This window comes from Punica granatum, chromosome 6 (assembly GCF_007655135.1).
Source record: "Punica granatum isolate Tunisia-2019 chromosome 6, ASM765513v2, whole genome shotgun sequence".
Classification (NCBI taxonomy): Eukaryota; Viridiplantae; Streptophyta; class Magnoliopsida; order Myrtales; family Lythraceae; genus Punica; species Punica granatum.
In genome coordinates, this window is record NC_045132.1 from 27,089,770 (window position 1) to 27,109,791 (window position 20,022).

The 20,022-nt window shown below is 40.0% G+C and overlaps 4 protein-coding genes across 6 annotated transcripts; all 4 read right to left on the bottom strand.

The window, feature by feature from the left end:
- Window positions 1-897: 897 nt before the first annotated feature.
- On the bottom strand, window positions 898-5,899 carry LOC116210602. Of its 3 annotated transcripts, XR_004157529.1 has the most exons (7): window positions 4,736-5,575; window positions 3,637-3,828; window positions 3,287-3,526; window positions 2,794-3,011; window positions 1,854-2,117; window positions 1,171-1,460; window positions 898-1,053 (listed from the first exon to the last, which is right to left on the bottom strand). XR_004157529.1 is itself a non-coding variant. In XM_031544522.1 (6 exons), exons 1-6 carry the CDS (start codon window positions 5,064-5,066, stop codon window positions 1,245-1,247), a joined length of 1,461 nt encoding a protein of 486 aa, XP_031400382.1. In that variant the 5' UTR covers window positions 5,067-5,899; the 3' UTR covers window positions 898-1,244. The 3 variants fall into 3 exon arrangements, 2 of the variants coding, with proteins under 2 accessions (XP_031400382.1, XP_031400383.1); XM_031544522.1 differs by having other exon boundaries at window positions 898-1,460; window positions 4,736-5,899; XM_031544523.1 differs by having other exon boundaries at window positions 898-1,460; window positions 3,637-3,735.
- LOC116210601 lies at window positions 5,744-9,261 on the bottom strand. Its single transcript, XM_031544521.1, has 4 exons — window positions 8,628-9,261; window positions 8,241-8,490; window positions 6,468-7,243; window positions 5,744-6,066 (listed from the first exon to the last, which is right to left on the bottom strand). The coding sequence occupies exons 1-4, from the start codon at window positions 9,218-9,220 to the stop codon at window positions 5,958-5,960; spliced, it is 1,728 nt and encodes a 575-aa protein (XP_031400381.1). The 5' UTR covers window positions 9,221-9,261; the 3' UTR covers window positions 5,744-5,957.
- Window positions 9,262-13,133: 3,872 nt separating this feature from the next.
- Window positions 13,134-16,240, bottom strand: LOC116212041. The gene is made up of 4 exons (XM_031546620.1): window positions 15,666-16,240; window positions 15,263-15,515; window positions 14,047-14,822; window positions 13,134-13,573 (listed from the first exon to the last, which is right to left on the bottom strand). Exons 1-4 carry the CDS (start codon window positions 16,106-16,108, stop codon window positions 13,456-13,458), a joined length of 1,590 nt encoding a protein of 529 aa, XP_031402480.1. The 5' UTR covers window positions 16,109-16,240; the 3' UTR covers window positions 13,134-13,455.
- Window positions 16,241-18,538: 2,298 nt separating this feature from the next.
- Window positions 18,539-19,601, bottom strand: LOC116210111 (LOB domain-containing protein 1-like). Its single transcript, XM_031543923.1, has 2 exons — window positions 19,257-19,601; window positions 18,539-19,122 (listed from the first exon to the last, which is right to left on the bottom strand). Exons 1-2 carry the CDS (start codon window positions 19,482-19,484, stop codon window positions 18,763-18,765), a joined length of 588 nt encoding a protein of 195 aa, XP_031399783.1. The 5' UTR covers window positions 19,485-19,601; the 3' UTR covers window positions 18,539-18,762.
- Between the last annotated feature and the right edge of the window lie 421 nt (window positions 19,602-20,022).

Sequence of the window (20,022 nt, forward strand, 5' to 3'; positions counted from 1 at the left end):
TAAAGGCCTTTTTTCTGTATTCTTTTTTTCTTTTTTTGCACTTTTTGGCCTTTCGTTTTGATTGAGGTTGAGCTGACCCACGGGATGCCGAAGGAAGGGAGGAGTGAGTCTAAGTCGTGTGATTCAAACATGCGGAACATGGAAGAAACACACAACACTTTGACGTCCCGGAATGAATATGTCTTCTTTCTTTCGCTTCTTCCTTACTTCAGTTTTTTAAAACGGAACAAATCACCCAGGGTAAAAAAGAAAAAAGAAAAAATCTGAGATCGTTTTAATAATGATAATCAATTGTTCTAACAGATAATATCATATGCGCGATGATGGCGTGAACGAGAACTCGGAATATTATTCAATTTGCGGCTTGCAGTACCAGGCGTCCCTGGTGATGGACGATGGGCCGATGAAGTTGCCGGTCTGGTCCAAGCAAGACTCATGTTCCTGGAAAAATTACAGAAATCCATTTTCTATTTCCCCCCAAAAAAAAAAAAAGAGCTTTTGAAAACGAACAACATGAGAGTCTGACATCCATTTTCATTGTCCGAAGGACCAGAAATCAGAACTTGGGAACATCAATAGAATGTAAAAGCAATCGCAGACAACATTGCAACTTTTAACAACCAGAAGACCAGGAAATAACAAGATGTTCAATTGTATAATACACACGAGATTTTGGATTTCGACCGGAGTAGCAAGTAAATAAATGAACAAAGCAAAAAATTCTCGAGTTCCCACCCTGCACGAGACGAGTAAAACATCATTCTCTCTCGTTCTTCCAAGTCAAACTTCTTCACTGCTACAGAAGAAGTCAAGATTCTACACTCGGTTCGGTTATTGGGAGAAAAAAGATAGGACGCACACAACTCGAGTTTAGAAGAATGGAATAATGTCAACATCTGGAAAGGAAAAATGAACCGCATCCCATAAACATCTCAAACTAATTATAAGAACCATTAGGTCAATTTATTATCAGCAATGCATCGACAACAGATCGTCAATTGTAATCATTTCTTGATGTAGTCACGCCCATCTCTTTTGGATCTTTTGTTTTCCCTAAATTTCATTAAAAATGCTATGCTATCATCAGATATCTCGCAAACCCAATAGACAACGAACTCTTCTCAAAAACTAAACCTGAGGCATATGTACATCAGAACTTATTTAACAAACCTTAAGTGGTAATCGTCAATTAGTCCGTGGCAACATCAGTAGCAATCTCAGATTCTTCCTGCTCTTCAACGTCACTATATGTTTTCAGTTACATCCTCTTCAACAACCGTAATCTTCAGGGGGCCTTGTGGAGTCCCGAAGAGCGTCGTAAATATTTGTCTATGGCATTCATGGCAGAAGTAGAAATAAGTAAAGTGGCCCTCGTACGGCAACTTGTGAATGGCAACCCCAGGCAAAACCCGATGCACATAGTCGTTCATTGATGGTGGGACCACCCTATCGTCCATCCCCTGAGCAAAGGAGTATACCAAAAAATACAAGTAGAAGACCTCTCGATCCTTTAGATTTGCAACGTTACAAAAATAAATAAATATATAAAACACAAATCATTGGGGGTTCAATTATATTTAGTGCGTCTAAACCCAAAATTTAGTCAATTGACCTAGTATTATATACAATTCAGAACTCAAGTATTTCACTTGATGGGACAAATTTTCTATTTCAACTTCATTCTAATGTGACTTTATGGCTCACGTTAGGGGGATGTCCAGAGGAACTATAGTGGAAGAAAGGGAACCCTACCAATAAATTGCAGTGAAAATAGTTTGCATGAGAATATAAAATGTCGAATTAGTTTAACAAACCAACGATAGCACACATTGTGTGAGAGATGACTGACTGACCTGCCATATGTGTATAGGCCCGAGGAAGCCAGTAAACTCCTCCTGCTTTTCAATGAGCAGAGAAGTTAACCATCTGATCCAATCAAGGATGCCTTTACCTCGCGATTTCTTCTGTAGTTTGAGATCTACAAGACTGAATCCCCAACGAGACACCTGTAAAGAAGCTTCTTCCACAAATGGTTTGGCGCTTCCTTGTCGAATCGATTCTTCAACATCTCTTTGCCAGAATTCTTCGTACACTGGGTCCTCAATCAGAGCTCGGTCCTGAAACATCAGCATTATAATTTATAACCACTCAGAAACCAAAAAAAAAAAAAACACTTAGTAAAAAACGCCCAACACAATACAGCACTTGGTTAAATAGATTTCGCAAGTCATGGACGCAATATCTTATCTGAAGGACAAAAAAATATAAATGCATTGATGTGAGACTGATTTTATTCTGATGCATGCTGTTCAGGAAGTAAGGGAAATGCCTCAGACTGACTAGCCAACTGCAATTCTCTGTTCTTCACCGGTGCCCAAGTCAAATACACCGCAATATGAATGAACATGTGAATTAACAATTGTCAGTTGTTAAAACACTTTAGTGAAAAAAATGCCTTCCAGGCAGCTGATATGAGAGCAGGGAAGACACTTTCTCCTGAATGAATAATGAATTAACAGACGCTTAACTGCTTAAGTAATGCTTTCTTTGGCCAGACATACATACAACTAGAATTAGGAAGAAAGACCAGACTGCATTAGCATTCCCTGGCAGAGAAGAGTTTATCTATAGGCTGCTCATTTCCCTGCATAATGTATTGAATAAAGATAATTTCACAAACTACGAGAGACAAAGCATAAACTAAATACCAGTTTCTCAGGGGTGCCACCTTTGCTCCAACATTCATAGGTAATGTTCTAATATGAGAATCAGTCAATCATACCGGTAACTTACCCTGATTCCTAGAGATAGTGATAGCCACTTATCCATCTGACCATGCTTCCCAGACAAGAAGCTCTGATGGTAGAAATAGGCAAGAAACCTAGGAAACCGGTGCGCTAGGAAGAACATGAATTTTCTTCTTCTTGTCCACAGGTTCCAAGTTCTACGTTTCTCCTCCTTATTCATAAGTGGGTCATATGGATTAACCATGGGAGCAAACATTGCAGCACCTGAAAATCAAGTGTGAGTGAATTAAATGAACCCCACTTTTTCTATTTTTCATCGCTAACTTCAACCACCTATTTTTCAAATCTACACGAATTATCGTGAAATAGACAACACCATAGTAATTCTGCTGTTACCATAGTGATACTTGGTGACATATTTCACTGAAGCAAACAGAGTTAAATGTGCTGCATATGAATTTTGCTATAACAAGAAAAGATTAAAAAACTTGTAGTCAAATTATATGAGTGAGCACAAAATACACGATACAACAATATACCTGCTACTCTATCAGGAATATATCTGAGGGCAGCCCAAGCATGCATGCTTCCACTTGAATGCCCTACTACCCAAAACTTATCTTTAATTTCTAAGGCATTTGCCAAGAGAGACATATCCCAAGCTGATGACTCAAGAGTTCTTTTGGGATGAGGATCGCTCTCTCCAAAACCAGGAAGATCATAAGTTATAAATCTAATGCCAAACTCCTCCAGTAATGAACCCTTAAGTCCCGGTATACCTAATTGAAAAAGATGAAATCACAATTAAGTGCTAACAGATCTAAACAAGATATATGTAAAAACTGACGAGTGAAATCCATATCCTTGCAACCTCTGTAGGGTGTTCAACCTGCAAGTCGCGAGGAAAGGAAAGTGTGGGGGACAATCATTGAGAACCTAGCTCTGTCAGCAGGAACACCTTGCTCTCTAAACGCCATGTATCTACCATCTGGAAGCAATACACGGGTAGCAGTTGGAGGATGTAGAGAAACTTTCTTCACTAATGGTGCAGAAGCTTTGTTTTCAGTATTGACTATTAGAGCTGCAAAGTGGCATTACTTAAGTGTGAGACGACAAGCAAGAAAAGTAATCACATAAAGATCACAATAAAGATCAATGGGGATGAAGATGTGGCTGCAGTTACTGAGAAACAATAGTGAGCTATCAGCAGCTGCAGTTTTCAATTCACAGAGCAGCCCATTTAACTTCTATTCTATACTCGAAAAACTTTGACAGAATTCAAAAGGGGCACTTTCAAAAAGTCTATACCACCATTCAGCAACAGCAAGCACCATCCTTCCTAGCTCCTCTTCAAATAATAAGAAGAAGATGTGACTGGCTGCATATTATTATTCCTATTGGTGTACTCAGGTAGAGGGAAATGGAAGGAATTGTCCCTCTTCGTCCATTTCCCTCCAGCACTAATATGAGGCAAGAGTCGATAATACAGACGTAAAACCAAGGAAATTGTTCGCTTCAGTCTGGGCAACAGACTTGTTCGATGGAATTGGATCCTCCACACACTTCCTATAGGATTTGAACATAAGTTCCTGCTTTACATGTTGACAGCTGAACTCACTCATGCGCATACCTCTAAAATAGCAGCGGAATGCTTTTCCTATTTTTCCAATGGGAAACAAACAGTTCTTATCATGAGGCTACTCTCTTCAAAGTTCTTCAACCACAATAAACCTACATCAATAGAACTCCATCAGCCAAGGTATCCCGCATCCCATGTGGTTGGCTCCCGGTGATTCGAGCAGAAGATATAATAAATGTGAAGGACAGTATGAGTCAGTAGTCTATCACTTACTTCCTCAGTCTCAGACAAACAGCAATGCATAATCACAATGAAGTGCAGAGGAAATGCCAATTCTACTACAGGGAACACCAACTGAAGTCAATCCAATCCAATTCAACCGGACGAACCCAAGTACATGGAAGTTTACCGGCAACAGCGAGAACTAGCACGATGCATATCACTGACCAAGCATGCACAGGATCCTTATCCTCGGGCAAGTAGTCATTGAAACACTTCAACCTCTGGCAGGCCGCCTCACAGGGCCCCCGAATTCTGCTCACAATGTACGATTCCTTCCCGAAGTACTTCACCAGGAAGGAGTTCTCATTGCCGAGCGTCTGCCTCACTATGTCCCGGCACCCCTTTGCCATCTCGACGCTCATCTCCGCCGCTCCTTTCATGAACTCCTTGACTTGATCGGCCATATTCCCCAGCTCCCCTACATTGCCTCCTCCGACATCGCCGGTCACCGAGTTCATCTCCCTCGGATTACGCGTTGACTCTTCGGATCGCAGAAACGGGGAACTCAGGCTCAGAGAGAATTGTTATCGGGAGTGACAAGTATTGGATCTGACGACAATGTCAGTAGAAGAAGGTCGAGAGTTCCAAGTCAAGCGTGCGCAGCGGTGTCATTTTGGACAATCTAGAGAGAGAGAGAGAGAGAGAATGGAAACCAACGCGTGGAGGAGAAAAGGAAGAAGAGGAGTCAATTATTACAGTGGACATAAATGGTGTAACCACAGCCATGAATGGATGGCATTTTCTGAGCTCTTTCTCTCTCTCTCTCTCTAGAAGCTGGGGAGAGAGAGAGAGAGAGAGAGAGAGAGAGAGAGAGAGGGGTGGGAGTAGGTAGGTACAGTGAGAGTGAGGACTAGGAAGGGAGGACGAGAGGAGCGGTTGAGATGACGTAAGGGGGATCCATCGGATGGCCGAGAAGGTTTCCGCGTGGAGTAATCGGTTTTCTCGGGAGGGGTGGAAGTGCAAATGGGGGCAGCGGCGGTTAGCGGAAGGGTTAGGGAGACATAACGGCCGTCGCCGTCAGCGGGCATGGCATGTTTCCGACGGGGACGCGACGATGCTCTCTTCCGTCTGTCACTGGCTACCCTACTCGTGCTCGTAAATCCTATGGTTCCATGGCATAACCATAAAAGTCGGATTGAGGAGGGAAAACTGGCCACATACTCTACACACGAGTCTCGGTGGTAATGTCTGATAGAAATTCAAGCACGCGAGAGTTAAGAATTCAAGCATGTTTACTGTTCAACTAGACCACGAGAAGGTTGGTTTTCTCTTCTTCTCCGGGGTTTTCACTTTGTCAGCTTCGGAAGGAAGAGGAACACCCCATTTTTTCGACCGATCAATCATCGCCTCTACTGCCAACCGCGAATGATGTTACGTGGATCCCAGATAGGACAAGTGCATGTTGGTTTCTTGTTCTTCCACATAGCACCGCATGTATAGCAGAACTCGTACCCGCACCTGAAAATAGTCGTGAAAACGTGTCACGAATGAACCTGGTAGCTCAACTTAACAAGAAGAAACTGTGTGAGGATGTTGGATTTCTGCAACTCTTTATAAGTTTATACAAAACAATTTGCTCTACAAATCCCCCAAGCATATGGTCGTATGTTTATGAGAAATCAGAATCGATCTACAAGTATGCTGTAATTCGAGAGCACTAAAAAGGGAAAAAAATCAGCACTAACTTGGACCATATATAAAATTGCCCAACAAAACTTGAGCATAAGCTTACAACTCTTTCTAGCATATTGGTAAATCTCTCCATGCAATGTTGCTAGCAGCTAGATATGACCATTCAGACAAAAAGCGAGAGGCGCCAGGGAAGTAGGTATTGGATTAAAGGGGAGGCTCGAGATTACCTGCAAGTGATGTGGTAGCAGCCAGAAGCAAGTTCCACCATATGGTTGCACTTTATGCACTGCCTCCACCGTTTCTCATTCGCAAGAGACTTGAGCTTTGCATCTTCACGAGCAGGATTGGGATTGCAACTTCTAAAATCCGTGCAGCTCATGTTATAATGCCAAGGCACTCTGCAGAAAAGACAGAAGAACTGTTGGCATCTGATGCATCTCCGGGCTCCACTTTGTTCAGCCCCAATAAATGAAGTCCTCGAGTACTCCAAAACTTCCCTTTCTGACATTAAAGCAGAACATCTAGGATATGGGCAGTAAACTCTCTCTGTTGCAGGAACAGATACTTCTTTAATTCTTTGGCTCATAATAGAAACCAAATTTGGCTCGAGAAACTTTTCGCAGCTGTCAATTGCTATGTTGGAATTACAGCCATCATGAGGGCATTGAATAGCTACTCCATCATGCAACTTTGCTTCCACATGCTTCTTCATACAAGAAAGGCAATATCTGTGCAAGCATTGATCAATTGAGAACATATTGGAGACATCAGTGTCCTCAAAACATATTGCACAGGTTTCCTTCCGCTTCATTCCGAAGGGAGTTTCTTCAGGCCATGAGATTTGAGCAACAATAGCATCTCTTGCAAGCTTAAACGCAAATTTAACAAAATTTGGCCCCAACAACAAACTCGGTTCACACTGTGTGAACTTCCTGCGAAGTACACTGGCTTGATTGACTAGTGCCATGACCTTACTGCATCCATGGGACTTCTGGCCTGTTACCTGCATTTTGCCGTTATATGGTCATGCATCAATGTAATCAGAGGACTCCAAAGCCCCAGAAATACAGCTAACTGATTGAAATAATGTCTACTTAGTCGTTGGGAGAAATCTAAACTTCTGAAGCACGAGAAGGAAAATTGAAAGGATCAAGACTGCCCAATGGAACATACTTCAATGACCGACATAAATTATGGAACTGATCCAATAACTGAATCCAAAAGAAAAAAGCTAGAACAGAGCTTTAGAGTGAAACAAAGAATTCATTACCCCAGGTCAAAGAGGAACTACAACAGTTGCTTAATACATGGTCAAAATTAGAACTTGAAACAAACAAATAAAGGGATGTTTGCTAGGAAGAGAATTCAGTCCTTGGCTCCTAGCAATGTTCACAAGCTCTTTAAACCTCCTGATCAGACAATTCAGAAACGGTTCCATGACCAAAATTGAGTATGTTCGCAAGCTCTTCAAACCTCAAGATCAGACAATTCAGAAACGGTTCAGATGGGCATAATTGAGTTTTAAATATTTGTAATACCCGTGGTCCACCAAATTTCACGTGATACTAGAAAACCATTTAAATATATATACCTCATATTGAAGATCCTCATGATACCAAGCAATGGCCCACATTTTTTATTTAACAGAAAATAATACCATGCAATATGCAAAGGAAACTTCATGGTATCCATTAAAAACCCATCATCAGCAGTTCCAAGCTCAAAATTTTTTCATGAAATATACTCTCCACAGGAAAACCAACGTAATGCCATTTTTTTTTCTCTTTTTCCCCCCTTTGGATAGTGACACCAATGCTTCATAAATAAAGCACTGGAAATTGAGACATCACGTCACCGTGTAATACGAATTAACAAGAATCCATTAGCATTAGCATTAGCATTACCAACCCAAGCATTAGTAAAGCTCTTATCGGTAACAACAGATATACGATCTCCCAAACCAGAAGAAATTTATATATATGATCTTTAGGTGAACTCACGTAATAGAGGCAATTGTCATTGACGAAGAAGGTCACCCTCTTCAAATCCAAACAAAGGGCAGCATCAAGCCCTTGAACAATCGCCTGAATTTCAGCTTCGAGCTCGCTTACCAGACCGCCTTCGATCCAGGGTTTCTTGATCTCCAATACCACATTGTCCTTAAAATCGCAAATCGCAACGCCGATCCCCACGACTGGGATCTTCCTGTCTCGAAAATACTCTTCACTCACCAAGCCCTTTGAATAAACCCTGAGAACAAGAACACGGTACAAACCGAACTAGATATCCAATTCGTTCGAAATGTAAAGCTCGAGCGCGCGCGATTAAACTATTTCGGCTCCCGCACCTGAACGATTAGATTTTGGAGGAAATGGAAATATATATACCTGAAGCATTCGGAAACTCCAGAGGAGGAAGAGGAAGAAGAGCCGCCGGCTTCGTAGGGTTTGTGATAGTTATCTCCGTAATTCTGCCACTCCCCCTCGGGAATGGTGGTGATCTCAGCGGCGAACTTCTGATCATAAACCCGACGGTCCAGATCCTCTCTCATCCGCTTGAACTCCGCCATGCATTGCTCCCTATCGTTGCGCTCTAGCGCGTACCTCTCCATTTCCTCCAGCATCACCACAGCCGCCGAGCTGAAGGAAAGAACGTCGGGCGATGTGGCCGAGACATCGGCGTTCGCCGGAGGCGGCTGGGAGCTCGAAGCAGAAGGGAGAGAGGCAGAGGCGTTAGCGATCTCTTGCATTTGGAGCTGGAATGCGTACTCCGAGTCGGAGTCCACGGCTTGCGCGGCAGCAAGTTCCCGCCGCTGCTCGGCGAGTATGGCGTTGAAGTCGTCAGCTTCCGTCAGATGAACCGCCATGTCAGTCGGATTTCTGGTGAGGAGTGCAGTGTACTGGATTAAGTAGGACTTCGAAGGTCTCTCGAGCAGACCACTGCCGGCCGTCCTCTGAGTTTCTTCGTGGTCCCGCTGCATCGTCGTATTAAATAGAGGGGGCTCGCGTGTGCATCAAACCAAGAGAGAGTTATATAATACCCCGTTCGAATTCCAAAACTTATCCAAAAGGAAATCAAAAGACCGAGATAATTACCTATAAAAAAAAATGAATGAATAAATTAATAAAAGACCGAGATATTTGTTTAGTCAATGCGCGTTTATGTATGGAATTTTAACGCTCATACCCTATATAAAAGTTTTGCTTGTTTTTTCTTTCTCACCCTTGTTCACTATCACTTTAAGTTGATTTAACGGTTCATAGTTGATAAATAATTGTAGTGATCTATTCGAGTACACATGGAAATTATTATGAAACTAGGATCACTTAAATCGACTTTAATATGATATAGTTGACTCTTTTTTATGTGTATGATGTTAGGGCAAGTCCAAGGAGGGTTGAGAGAGTGCCATGCACCAGGTGAACGCGCAAGGCACTGTCCCCTGATGGAGCAACACCGAGTGGAAGCACTGCGTCCGCTTTGGGGAGTGCTTGGCCAACGGCCTGCTCTCTTTACTTTTCTTTTTTTTTTTTCTAAGAAAAATAGAGAGAGGAAGAAAAATGGGAGATTTTTCGGCTAAGCCACTATAGTTTGAGTGCTATTTAGTCTTTTCTAGACGTATCATATTCTAGTTCATTTTTGTCGTACTCCAAACAACAAACTCTTCAGACAGTCGACTGCATATGCGTATGGTCGACTACATCATGTCATTTTGTACGCAAAACAATTGACGGTATGCATATGCGATTGAATGTTGAAGAGTTTATAAATCGAAATACGGCACAAATAAATTGGAATATGACCCAAGTACAACGCATCCAAAATAGATAAAATAGCACTGGAGCTCCTGTGGCTTGACTGAAAAATTTCTTGGAAAAAAATGGGGGGCCCAATGTGGGTTGCCTTCCATTAGAGTGACTTTTAAATAGTGAGTGTCAGTGTCTTACTTTTTTGACGTGGTGCGAATGTGTCACATGTGGGGCTCGACTTGGCACCAATAGGAGTGCCTCCCGTTGGACTTGCCCTGACTTGTTCTCACCATTAATAGTTGTCGATCATTTGAAAAACTAGACTTTTGGGTACGTGAGTTGCACGAGTATTGTTTCACCATAAAATATTTATTACATATATTTTAAACTTAAGTTCTTTCCTCCTATATTGAATTTGTGTGCATTCTTAATAAATTAATTTTAACATCAAAGACATTATTCAAAATGGAACATATATTTAGATATGAATATAGGTGCAAATTGTTCGAGCAAATAATGCACACCATATGCTTTTTATCTTTCAAAAGGTTGCTTCGAATCTTGTACTTAGTCATTGCAGGTACTACCATACAACTTTTCATAAAATGTAAGATTGTTAGATGAATGCAAAGATAGTTTCAAAATTTGCAATTTCGACATAGATTCCTCCCTTTAGCTACTGCTCTTTTAATCTGTATGTTGCTCATATCGTGTGTGGAGATATATATTACGATATGGTCATTCTTATCCGATTTAATGAGTGTCCAAATTTCTAGCTATAACATTCTGATAAATTGTGATGAATTCTTAATTACATATATATATATATATTTATATATTTCTGTACAAAAATCCCATTTTAAATTTTCTTTTTTAGATGAGTTCACTTTTAGTTTTCTAGCTATCATATATAATATATTCTTAAATATATATATATATATATCTGTAAGTTATATATGGATACATTACATATAAAAATATATCTATACACGCGTCTGTGAATTCTAATAAATTATTATTCTGTACATATAAAAGATATTTCCAAAAACAATGCAAACTTATTATATTGTCTATAATAAAGTACTGATAGTTTATATTTTCTATACATATAATTAATATATAGGCTGAATTAAAGGTCATGCTATAAATATCTCCAGTGATGATGGGAAAGAGAATATTATATCGGTCCATCTTTGATTGTCATACGATGCAAATTAAATTTTACTGATGAAGAGAAAATTTCACGCGAGACTGATTTCAAAGGCGGTGAAGGGTTTATGTTTCCGATAAAAATTATTCTCCTTTTTTCCTTTTTCTCTGATAATATCTTTTTTTATTGTTTAAGAAATTCAGCAGTCAGTTGACGCTGAGAACTAATCGAAGATTTTTTTTTCTTTAGAAATCAAAATGTCAAATTGGATTACCGGCTTAAGTAGACACTATTAGAATATAAAAATATTGACATAATAAAAGAAAGAGTAATTTTGGAAAAATTATTCCTTTTGCAAAACTTCAAATTAAGTTGCCATCCGGTGAGTAAGTACTATTAATATATAATGAAATTGAAATAATAGAAGAAAAAAAAACTTTTGAATAAAATATAATAACATGAGATATACTTACGATATACATATTATTAGCATATATAAATTTAAAGAAAATTATCTTTCTTTTTACTACATAACTTGCATAAGTCTGGATAGAATCGTAATTTATCTTTGCTACTCGAATCAACACAAAATTTGTATAACCCAACAATTGAATAATTATTCAAGTACATCAAGTAAGAAATAAATGATGGATTGTACGTGGGCCAATATAAGAGGAGAGCAAATCAACTAAAATCAAGCAAGAGAAAATAAAATAAGAAATTATAATCTTTACCCATTTAATTAAAAAAATCAATATCAAGATCTAGTTCATAAGAAATAACCAAGCTGGTAATATGAAGACTCCTACTTCTTCTTCAAAAAAAAAAAATGTTTTATCCAGGAATGGCACTAATTCTCAATAATAATCCAAAAACAATAAACTTTGAAAGAAATATATAATATGGTAAATTTGAAGTATGAATGACCTACTGGCCATAGAGATATATGTATAAGTTAAATTGGATGAAATTACCGATTTATCTTAATTTTATAGGTATTAATAAAATTAACCCCGTTTAGTGTTCCATTGTCAACTTCATATAGATGGATCATATGTGACGGATACCAAAATGCGAAAAATCAATTTTGCAAAAACTTGATTATTATCTTTTCTCTTTCTTTTGTCTTTTGTTTTTTGGTCCAAAGTTTTAATTCATTTTTGTAAATTTCAGATAATATTTCTTTACAGACGGGCCCAGTAACGTATAGCATTTTATTCGGGCCATCCGTTTATTTAGGACCAATTTCAGAGGTCCATGTTTGTTATGGAGTTATAACGTCGGCCGCGGCGGGTCTACTAAAGGACTCTCCATTAAGGATGTCATGTTGCTGGTTAGGGGTGTGCACGGGTACCGGGTATACCCGGAATCGGTTGGAACCTACCCTAACGGGTAGGGTTTGGGTAGCTCGTATTGAAAATAGGGTAGGTTCCGGGTATTAAAATTAGGAACCTGTGAAAATCGATTCCGGTTCCGGTTCCTGCCTACAGGGTACCCGGAACCGGTTATTTATAAAAAAAAAAAGAGGAAAGGGTAAAGTTACTATCTCCTCTAATGAATCAAAACATAGGTACTTTGTTATGTGAGATCGTATTATGGATGTTCAATTTTGTCAATGGATTGATGAGACATATTATTATTTCATTGTTGTGGATTAATCTAAATTTTGTTGATAATCTATTTGGCATGATTACTGATTATGTATGTGATATTTTCGATTTTATTCAGCGAAAGGAAAAAATTTACAGGTTCCAACAGAGTATCCGGAACCTGTGGTATAATACAGGTTCCGGGTAGGGTCCGGTTCCATGATTCAACAGGGTAGGGTCCGGTTTCAAAATCTTGAAACATGTCCCTTACAGGGTAGGGTCCGGGTATTATGAAAAATACAAGGTACTCGGAACCGATCACCCCTGTTGCTGGTGACTTACATGAACCTCATGAATGATGTTGGTCGATTTTCTAAAAGTTCCTCTGATCCTTAACAGATTTAATTCAAATGGAGGAGATCACTTCGACTCGAATAATATGCATAAATAAACTCGGCTCGGTACATGGGGCAGGGGCCAGACAGCCTCAACAATCCCTGTGATGGTCCTCGGAGTACCTCTCCAATTATAAGTTCAAATAATTTCACTCAAGTCCATTAATATAGTTAAGACTTAAGAGAGGTCTACGCGAGAGCGGAGGAAGCAAGACGGCCCACCGCTCCTTAATTTCATACAATCTGTAAGCATTCTAAAGTTCTTTTTCTCTAATTCTAAGGTTTTCCCTTTGTTTCTTTGGCTTGAAACGGACCATTCTTTACCCGATCAATCAGTGTCTCTCGCGCATACCCGGAATGATGTTACGTTCATCCCAGATAGGACAGGTACACGTTGGTCCTTTGTTCTTCCACTGGGCCCCGCACGTATAGCAGAACTCGTACCCACACCTGAAAAGAGTCGCGAATCATCAGCTGTGTTAGGATTAGGAATGGATCTGGTAGCACTAGTTATCGAGAAGAAGCTGCGAGAGTTATAATGGATCTCCCGCGACGCTATTTTAAGTTTATAAATATATTGGACACAACCAAAAACCGACAATAATTTGTTCAACAAATCTTACAAGCACATTTTAGTTGATAAGACATCAGAATCCATCAGCAGATTATTGGCAGCCGATAACCAGAAAGCACTCGAAACAGAAAATCTGCCACTAACACGGACCATGCATGTGACCGCCTAGTAAGACTCGAGCAAGAGAATAATCTAGAATTCAAGTCAGGTATGCATACAACTCTTTCCAGCAGATATGGTAAACCTTCCACAAAGTGTTGCTAATGGCAAGATATCATCAACCATTCAAACAAGAACCGGAACCAGAAAGGGAATTAGGTGCCGGAGTAAAGGGAAGGCTCGTGATTACCTGCAGGTGATGTGGTAGCATCCATAAACAAGTTCCACCATATGGTTGCACTTTATGCACTGCCTCCACTTATTCTCATTCGCAAGAGACTTGAGCGCCCGATCTTCAGGAGTGGGATTGCGAATTCCATAATCAATGCAGCTCATATTATAGTGCCAAGGCACTCTGCAGTTAATACAGAAGAAGTGTTGGCATCTGATGCATTTCCGGGCTCCACTTTGTTCGGCTCCAATAAATGAAGTCTCGGAGTACTCCAAAACCTCCCTTTCTGACATTAAAGCAGAACAATTGGGATAAGGGCAGTAAACTCTCTCTGGTGCAGGAACAGAAGCTTCTTTCATTCGTTGGCTCATTATAGAAACCAAATTTGGCTCGAGGAACTTTTCGCAGCTGTCTATTGATATCTCAGAATTACAGCCATCATGAGGGCATTTAATGGCTAGTACCCCATTATGCAACTTTGCCTCGACATGCCTCTTCATACAAGAATAACAGTATCTGTGCAAGCATTCATCAACTGAGAACATCTCGGAGACATCAGCGTCCTCGAAACATATCGAACAAGTTTCCTTCTGCATCTTTCCAAAGGGAGTTTCTTCAGGCCATGAGATTTGAGCAACTACAGCATCTCTTGCAAGCTTAAAGGCAAACTTAACAGCATTTGTGTCCTCTAACATTAAACTCGGGTCACACTGCGTGAACTTCTTACGAAGTACACTAGCTTGATTGACTAGTGCCATGAGCTTACTACTTCCATGGGACTCCAGGCCTGTTATCTGCAAGTTTTTTGCTATATCGTCATGTATCCATACAATCACAGGACTGACTCAATCGGAAAATCACGTTTTCTCAGTAGTTGGGAGAAATCTGAAACTCAAAAGCACAGATAAGGAAAATTGAAATGATCGAGATCGAGACTGCCAAACAGAACATATGCCAATCTCAAACATATATAAATCGTGGAACTGATCCATTGTCTTAATTAGTAAAAAATCCACATAGCTTCAATTTAGCTGCAGAGTGAAGTAGAGACAAAAGCGAAATTACTTAATTGCATCAGATCAACCAGGACTCGAATTAAATCTGAAACGACAAAGATTTTATCTTCCCCGCACGTAAAGAAATAAAAGGTTGCTCAATCAAGCTAGTGTACTTCGTACGAAGTTTAGTTTCAAGCAATCATATTATGTTAGTAGTAGAACTAAGGTGAACTCACGTAATTGTGGCAGGCTTCATTAACGAAGAAAAAGGTGACCCTCTTCAAATCCAAGCTAAGGGCAGCATCAAGCCCTTGAACAATAGCCTGCATTTCAGCTTCGACCTTACTCACCGACCCCCCATCAATCCAAGGTTTCTTAACCTCCAATATTATGTTGTCCTTAAAATCGCAAATCGCCACGCCGATTCCCACAACAGGAACCTTCCTGTCTTGAATATACTCTTCGCTCACTAAGCCCTTTAAATAAATCCTGATGAGAACAATGAACATGAACGCGGAAAAAATCCAAACTTGATAGATATCCAATTCGTACGAAATGGAAATCGAAATCGAAATACTTTTGTCTCCCGACCCGAAAAAATTTTGCAGGGCATGCATAGACATTTATAGATGTATATACCTGAAGCCCTCGGAGACTGCAGAGGAAGAAGAACCGGCTTCGTATGGTTTGTGATAGTTATCTCCATCCTCCTGCCACTGGTCGTCCGGAATCGAGGTGATCTCAGCGGCGAACTTCTGATCGTAAACCCGTCGGTCCAGATCCTCTCTCATTCGCCTGAACTCCTTAATGCATTGCTCCCGGTCGTACCGCTCCATTTCCTCCATCGTCACCGCGGCCGCCAAGCCAGAGAGGTCGGCGTCGCCCATTACTGCCGAGACATCGGGCGGCGGAGAACAAGAAGCAGAAGGGAGAGGATAAGAGTTCGCAATCTCTTGAAGTTGGAGCTGGAATGCATACTCCGAGTCGTCGGAGCCAAAGTCTAGCCCGGCAGCAAGCTCCCGGCACTGCTCGGCGAGTATGACGTCAAAGTCGTCGTCAGCATCCGTTGGAGGAACCGCCATGTCTGGGATATCGCGGCAGGGAGTGGACTAAAAGAGTGGCCTCAAGGTCTCGAACCGATCATGGCCGTCTTAAGAGTTTCTTCTTGGTCAAGCTATTAGCTTCGAAGGAAAGGATTGAATGTATGGGTTCACGCGTGCATAATACGCTCGCAAGTTGGATCAAAAGCAAATCCTTTTTTTTTTTTTTTTTGGCTTGGTTATTTGGGATTAACTTTATTATAACTTTATAAATATATATATATATATAATTAGATTGTAATGATTGTGCTGTTGAATTATGAGAAAAAATGTGAAAAAGTAATGAATAGTTGAAAATTTTTAATATTAAAAATTAAATTGATGAGTGGTTAAAAAATTAATGAAAATGAAAAAAGTAATAATTGTGTTGTTAAATTAAAGATAAGTGAAGTAAAGTTAAAAATAAATTTTAAAACTAAACAGAGTACGTTCATTTATTAAATATGGAAATTATCCTCCTTGATATTATGAATTTTCATGAATATATATGTTCACTCTTAAATTAAAAATATATATATTTCATGATCTTTCCTCTTTATAAACTGTGAAAATGAAAACACTTGAGGGATTTTTTTTTTTTGGCTCTTTGCTCGGTAAGTAACGAAAACTTTCGAGGAAGTTATCCTTTGAACTTGAACAACTTCTTAAGGAGGTTGTCGACAATGCTTCTAGTTTAGTTTGCATCGTCTTATTCCTGCTAAGTTGAATAGTGCGTCAAAATACAATAATTTTATTCTTTTCCTTTATGAAATATAAAATTGTTAGGGGATATCAAGTGCTCCTTTTATATAGTAATATATATATATATATGCACACACACACTAAAGCTTGTATCAGCCCTACGCGCGGCCGATAAACTAATCAAGATTATATTAAAGGTGATCAAGAAAAAATAAAATTTTATTAAAATGAAAGAAAATATAAAAAAATCAAGAGGGAAGTTGGCAGAAGAGGAAAGGATAAAGGATAAGAAAGGCAGAAGTGGGACATGTGGCGTAAGGAGAGAAAGAGGTGAAGAAGAGAGAAACATAGTTAATCTTCAAATTATAATTTTACTCATTATTGTCATGTATATACTTTTTTCAGGCCATTCGATGAATGATAATTGAGGTAATTCACCAAAGTAACTGTCAAGTATGACACCAAACGTTTGCATTATATGGTAGTGTGTGCATATATATATATATATATTTCCTTCATGCATTCCCCTAATAAAAACCGCATATTGGAAAATTTCTTTATAGCCTAATTTAACTTTCCCAATCAAACGTTCAGAGCTGATAAGACTTCTATAGTTATACTTATAACTAGTACATAACATATTAGTTGATTGGATTAATCAATTTATCGAAAACTTGATTATGATCTCCTTTTTTTTTGGGGTCCGAGATTTATTTTATTTGTAAGCTTTACCATGGGCCTAGTAATATATAGCATTTTCAAGCTGGCCATCCACTTATAAATGGGCTCATCTAGCCAGGCCCAAACAGATTTTTAGAGGCTCATCTATGTCAACGTGCACGCTGCTGGTAACATAACATTACACATGCCACGTGAACCGTACAGAAGGAATTATTAGCAAAAAATTAGATTACATAATGTAAAGGGGACATCATGGCTATAACTGTAACTTATAATTACTGTCAGCCAGCTATATCACATGAGGTTTGTTCATGCAAGCTAAGCTGCTTGCGCTTTCCATATGACAGTCTTATGATGGATACACAATAAGCTTATCGATGTCTAGAGAGCATCGAAGGCTTTAAAGACCGAACCAAAGAATGTTCTGAGTATGCAGTTCGAGTCTCTCCGTGGTCAAGCTGGTTTCGTGGACTAACAGCACCTCTAGTGCCCAACTGATGGAGTCTGAACTCGTACCTCGAACCCTAGTTTGTCTTGCGTTCTTGAGTCGTCAATCAATTTCCGCTCTGAACTTGCAAACATGGGAGATCGGGGGTTTTCCTCGATTTCCCCATGCAACGCTTAAATGAGATCTCCGTCTGAGATTGTATAATATTGTTTGGAATTAAATAACATATCTAATAGGTTTATCTAGGAGGGGCGTGAGTTGATAGGATGTCGATATATTCGGGATATTTAATATATTTCAGATATATTTGATGTGATATTTCTCAAGATATATTTGAAAAATATATATTATAAGATATAGATATTATCTCTCATTTGGGCCAGCGCATGTATCTTATTTAGTTAGAATGGACGCATGCTTTCTTGGGCAACTTAATGGGCCGTTAGGGCGGGAGTCCATCACCAAATATATTTATACATAACTAATTTGCTTTAGACTGCGACAGCTCTGACTATTGTCTTACCGTTAGGTGCCTTTTGCTGAATTTTCGAGCATAGGAATTTTCATAATCCACGTAGCAATCAAGCATTGACACAATCTCAAATATAATTCTCTGGAAATGTTTTTTTCCACCATCTTTTATTAAAGATAATACTTGTCTCACTGAGGCTCATTCTCTTGACAATCGATGTACAATGTACTTATCATACGTCAATCGTTCCTAGGTACCCTTTTTTTTTGCCACTACGTACCTTAATTGCTAATAAAGATATTTCTAGCAAATTAATTAAGTTAATCATCCATCTCTCTTTCAATCGAAAAGTCATCATGCCCAGAGAGATCCTGGCCACGACGAGCCCAAGTAGTTGTCATGGTCCAATATATAGCTCGGGTTAGTTTCATTGACAGCTCGAGAAATGTTGCTGTCGTCAGACTGCTCAGTTGACGACGAAGGGGATGGCCGGTCCATCTCAACCGTACAGATCAGAGCCATGAGGTGGGCATGCTGGGTCTTCATGCTGGACATCTCTGCCTTCGCCTTGGCCAGCTCCGCCTGCAGCTCGTTTATCTGCTTCTGGAGCTGGCAGATGGCCCCGGCACAACCGTAAACCGGGTCTCTGATCCTCGCACTCGCCTCATACACCATGCTGCTCACAGCGTCAGCCCTCTGCGATTCGGGAAGCTCCTGAAGAAAAAGAGGATTACAGCGCATATGCGCCCATTTTATTATCAGTATGCGCTGCAATGACGACGTCTTTATGTAATATAACAAATAAAAAAAATACAACATATTTCGCACACAATTAAATTGAAGTTTACCTGGAGGAACTTGATGATATTGCTGGCGCCAAAGACCCGATGGGCGATGGTGAACTTGACAGGGTCGGTAGGAGGGAAGTAGGGTGCCAGGACGCATTTCTCGCTGCACTTCCTCCTCAGTATTTTGCAGGCGGCACATGGGCTCATGATCATCGATGCCGGTGCAGGAGAGCGTGGCGACGATGGGGAACGCGGCAGCTCCGAATCAGCTCTGCCAGGACAGCCCATGACTTGATATGACGATATGGTATATTACAGAATCGGGAGAAGATATTCAGGGATGGGCTCTATCGGTTGAAGCTGAAGAAGGGAGCGACATAAATAGGCGTCTCCGAGAGACACTTGGCCCCCCCCCCCCCCCCCCCCCCCCATGACGATGTATTGCTGTGTGTGGAATGTCACCATAATCCCCCTTTTTCTTTCTTAAAGACCAAAAGTTGGACTTTTTTTTTTCTATTTATTAAAAAGAAAAAAAAAAAGAGGTTCTTGTTGGTCTGCGGTTTATGTGGAAATATAATGAACACGTTTAGACCGATCGAGCAAATCTTAATCAACCTCTAAATTGCTCTCACGAGGAATTCTATCCTGGACAAAACTGACAATTCAATTGAGACGCCCTAGTGAGAATAAATATGATTCCGCATAGTCGAGTATGATGATGATGATAATAATAATAACAAAAAAAGAGATCCAGAATAATTATGGTAATTATAATACTTAATAAACTCATGTGCATCAGGGGGAAGTGCTAGATCATCTTGTGTAC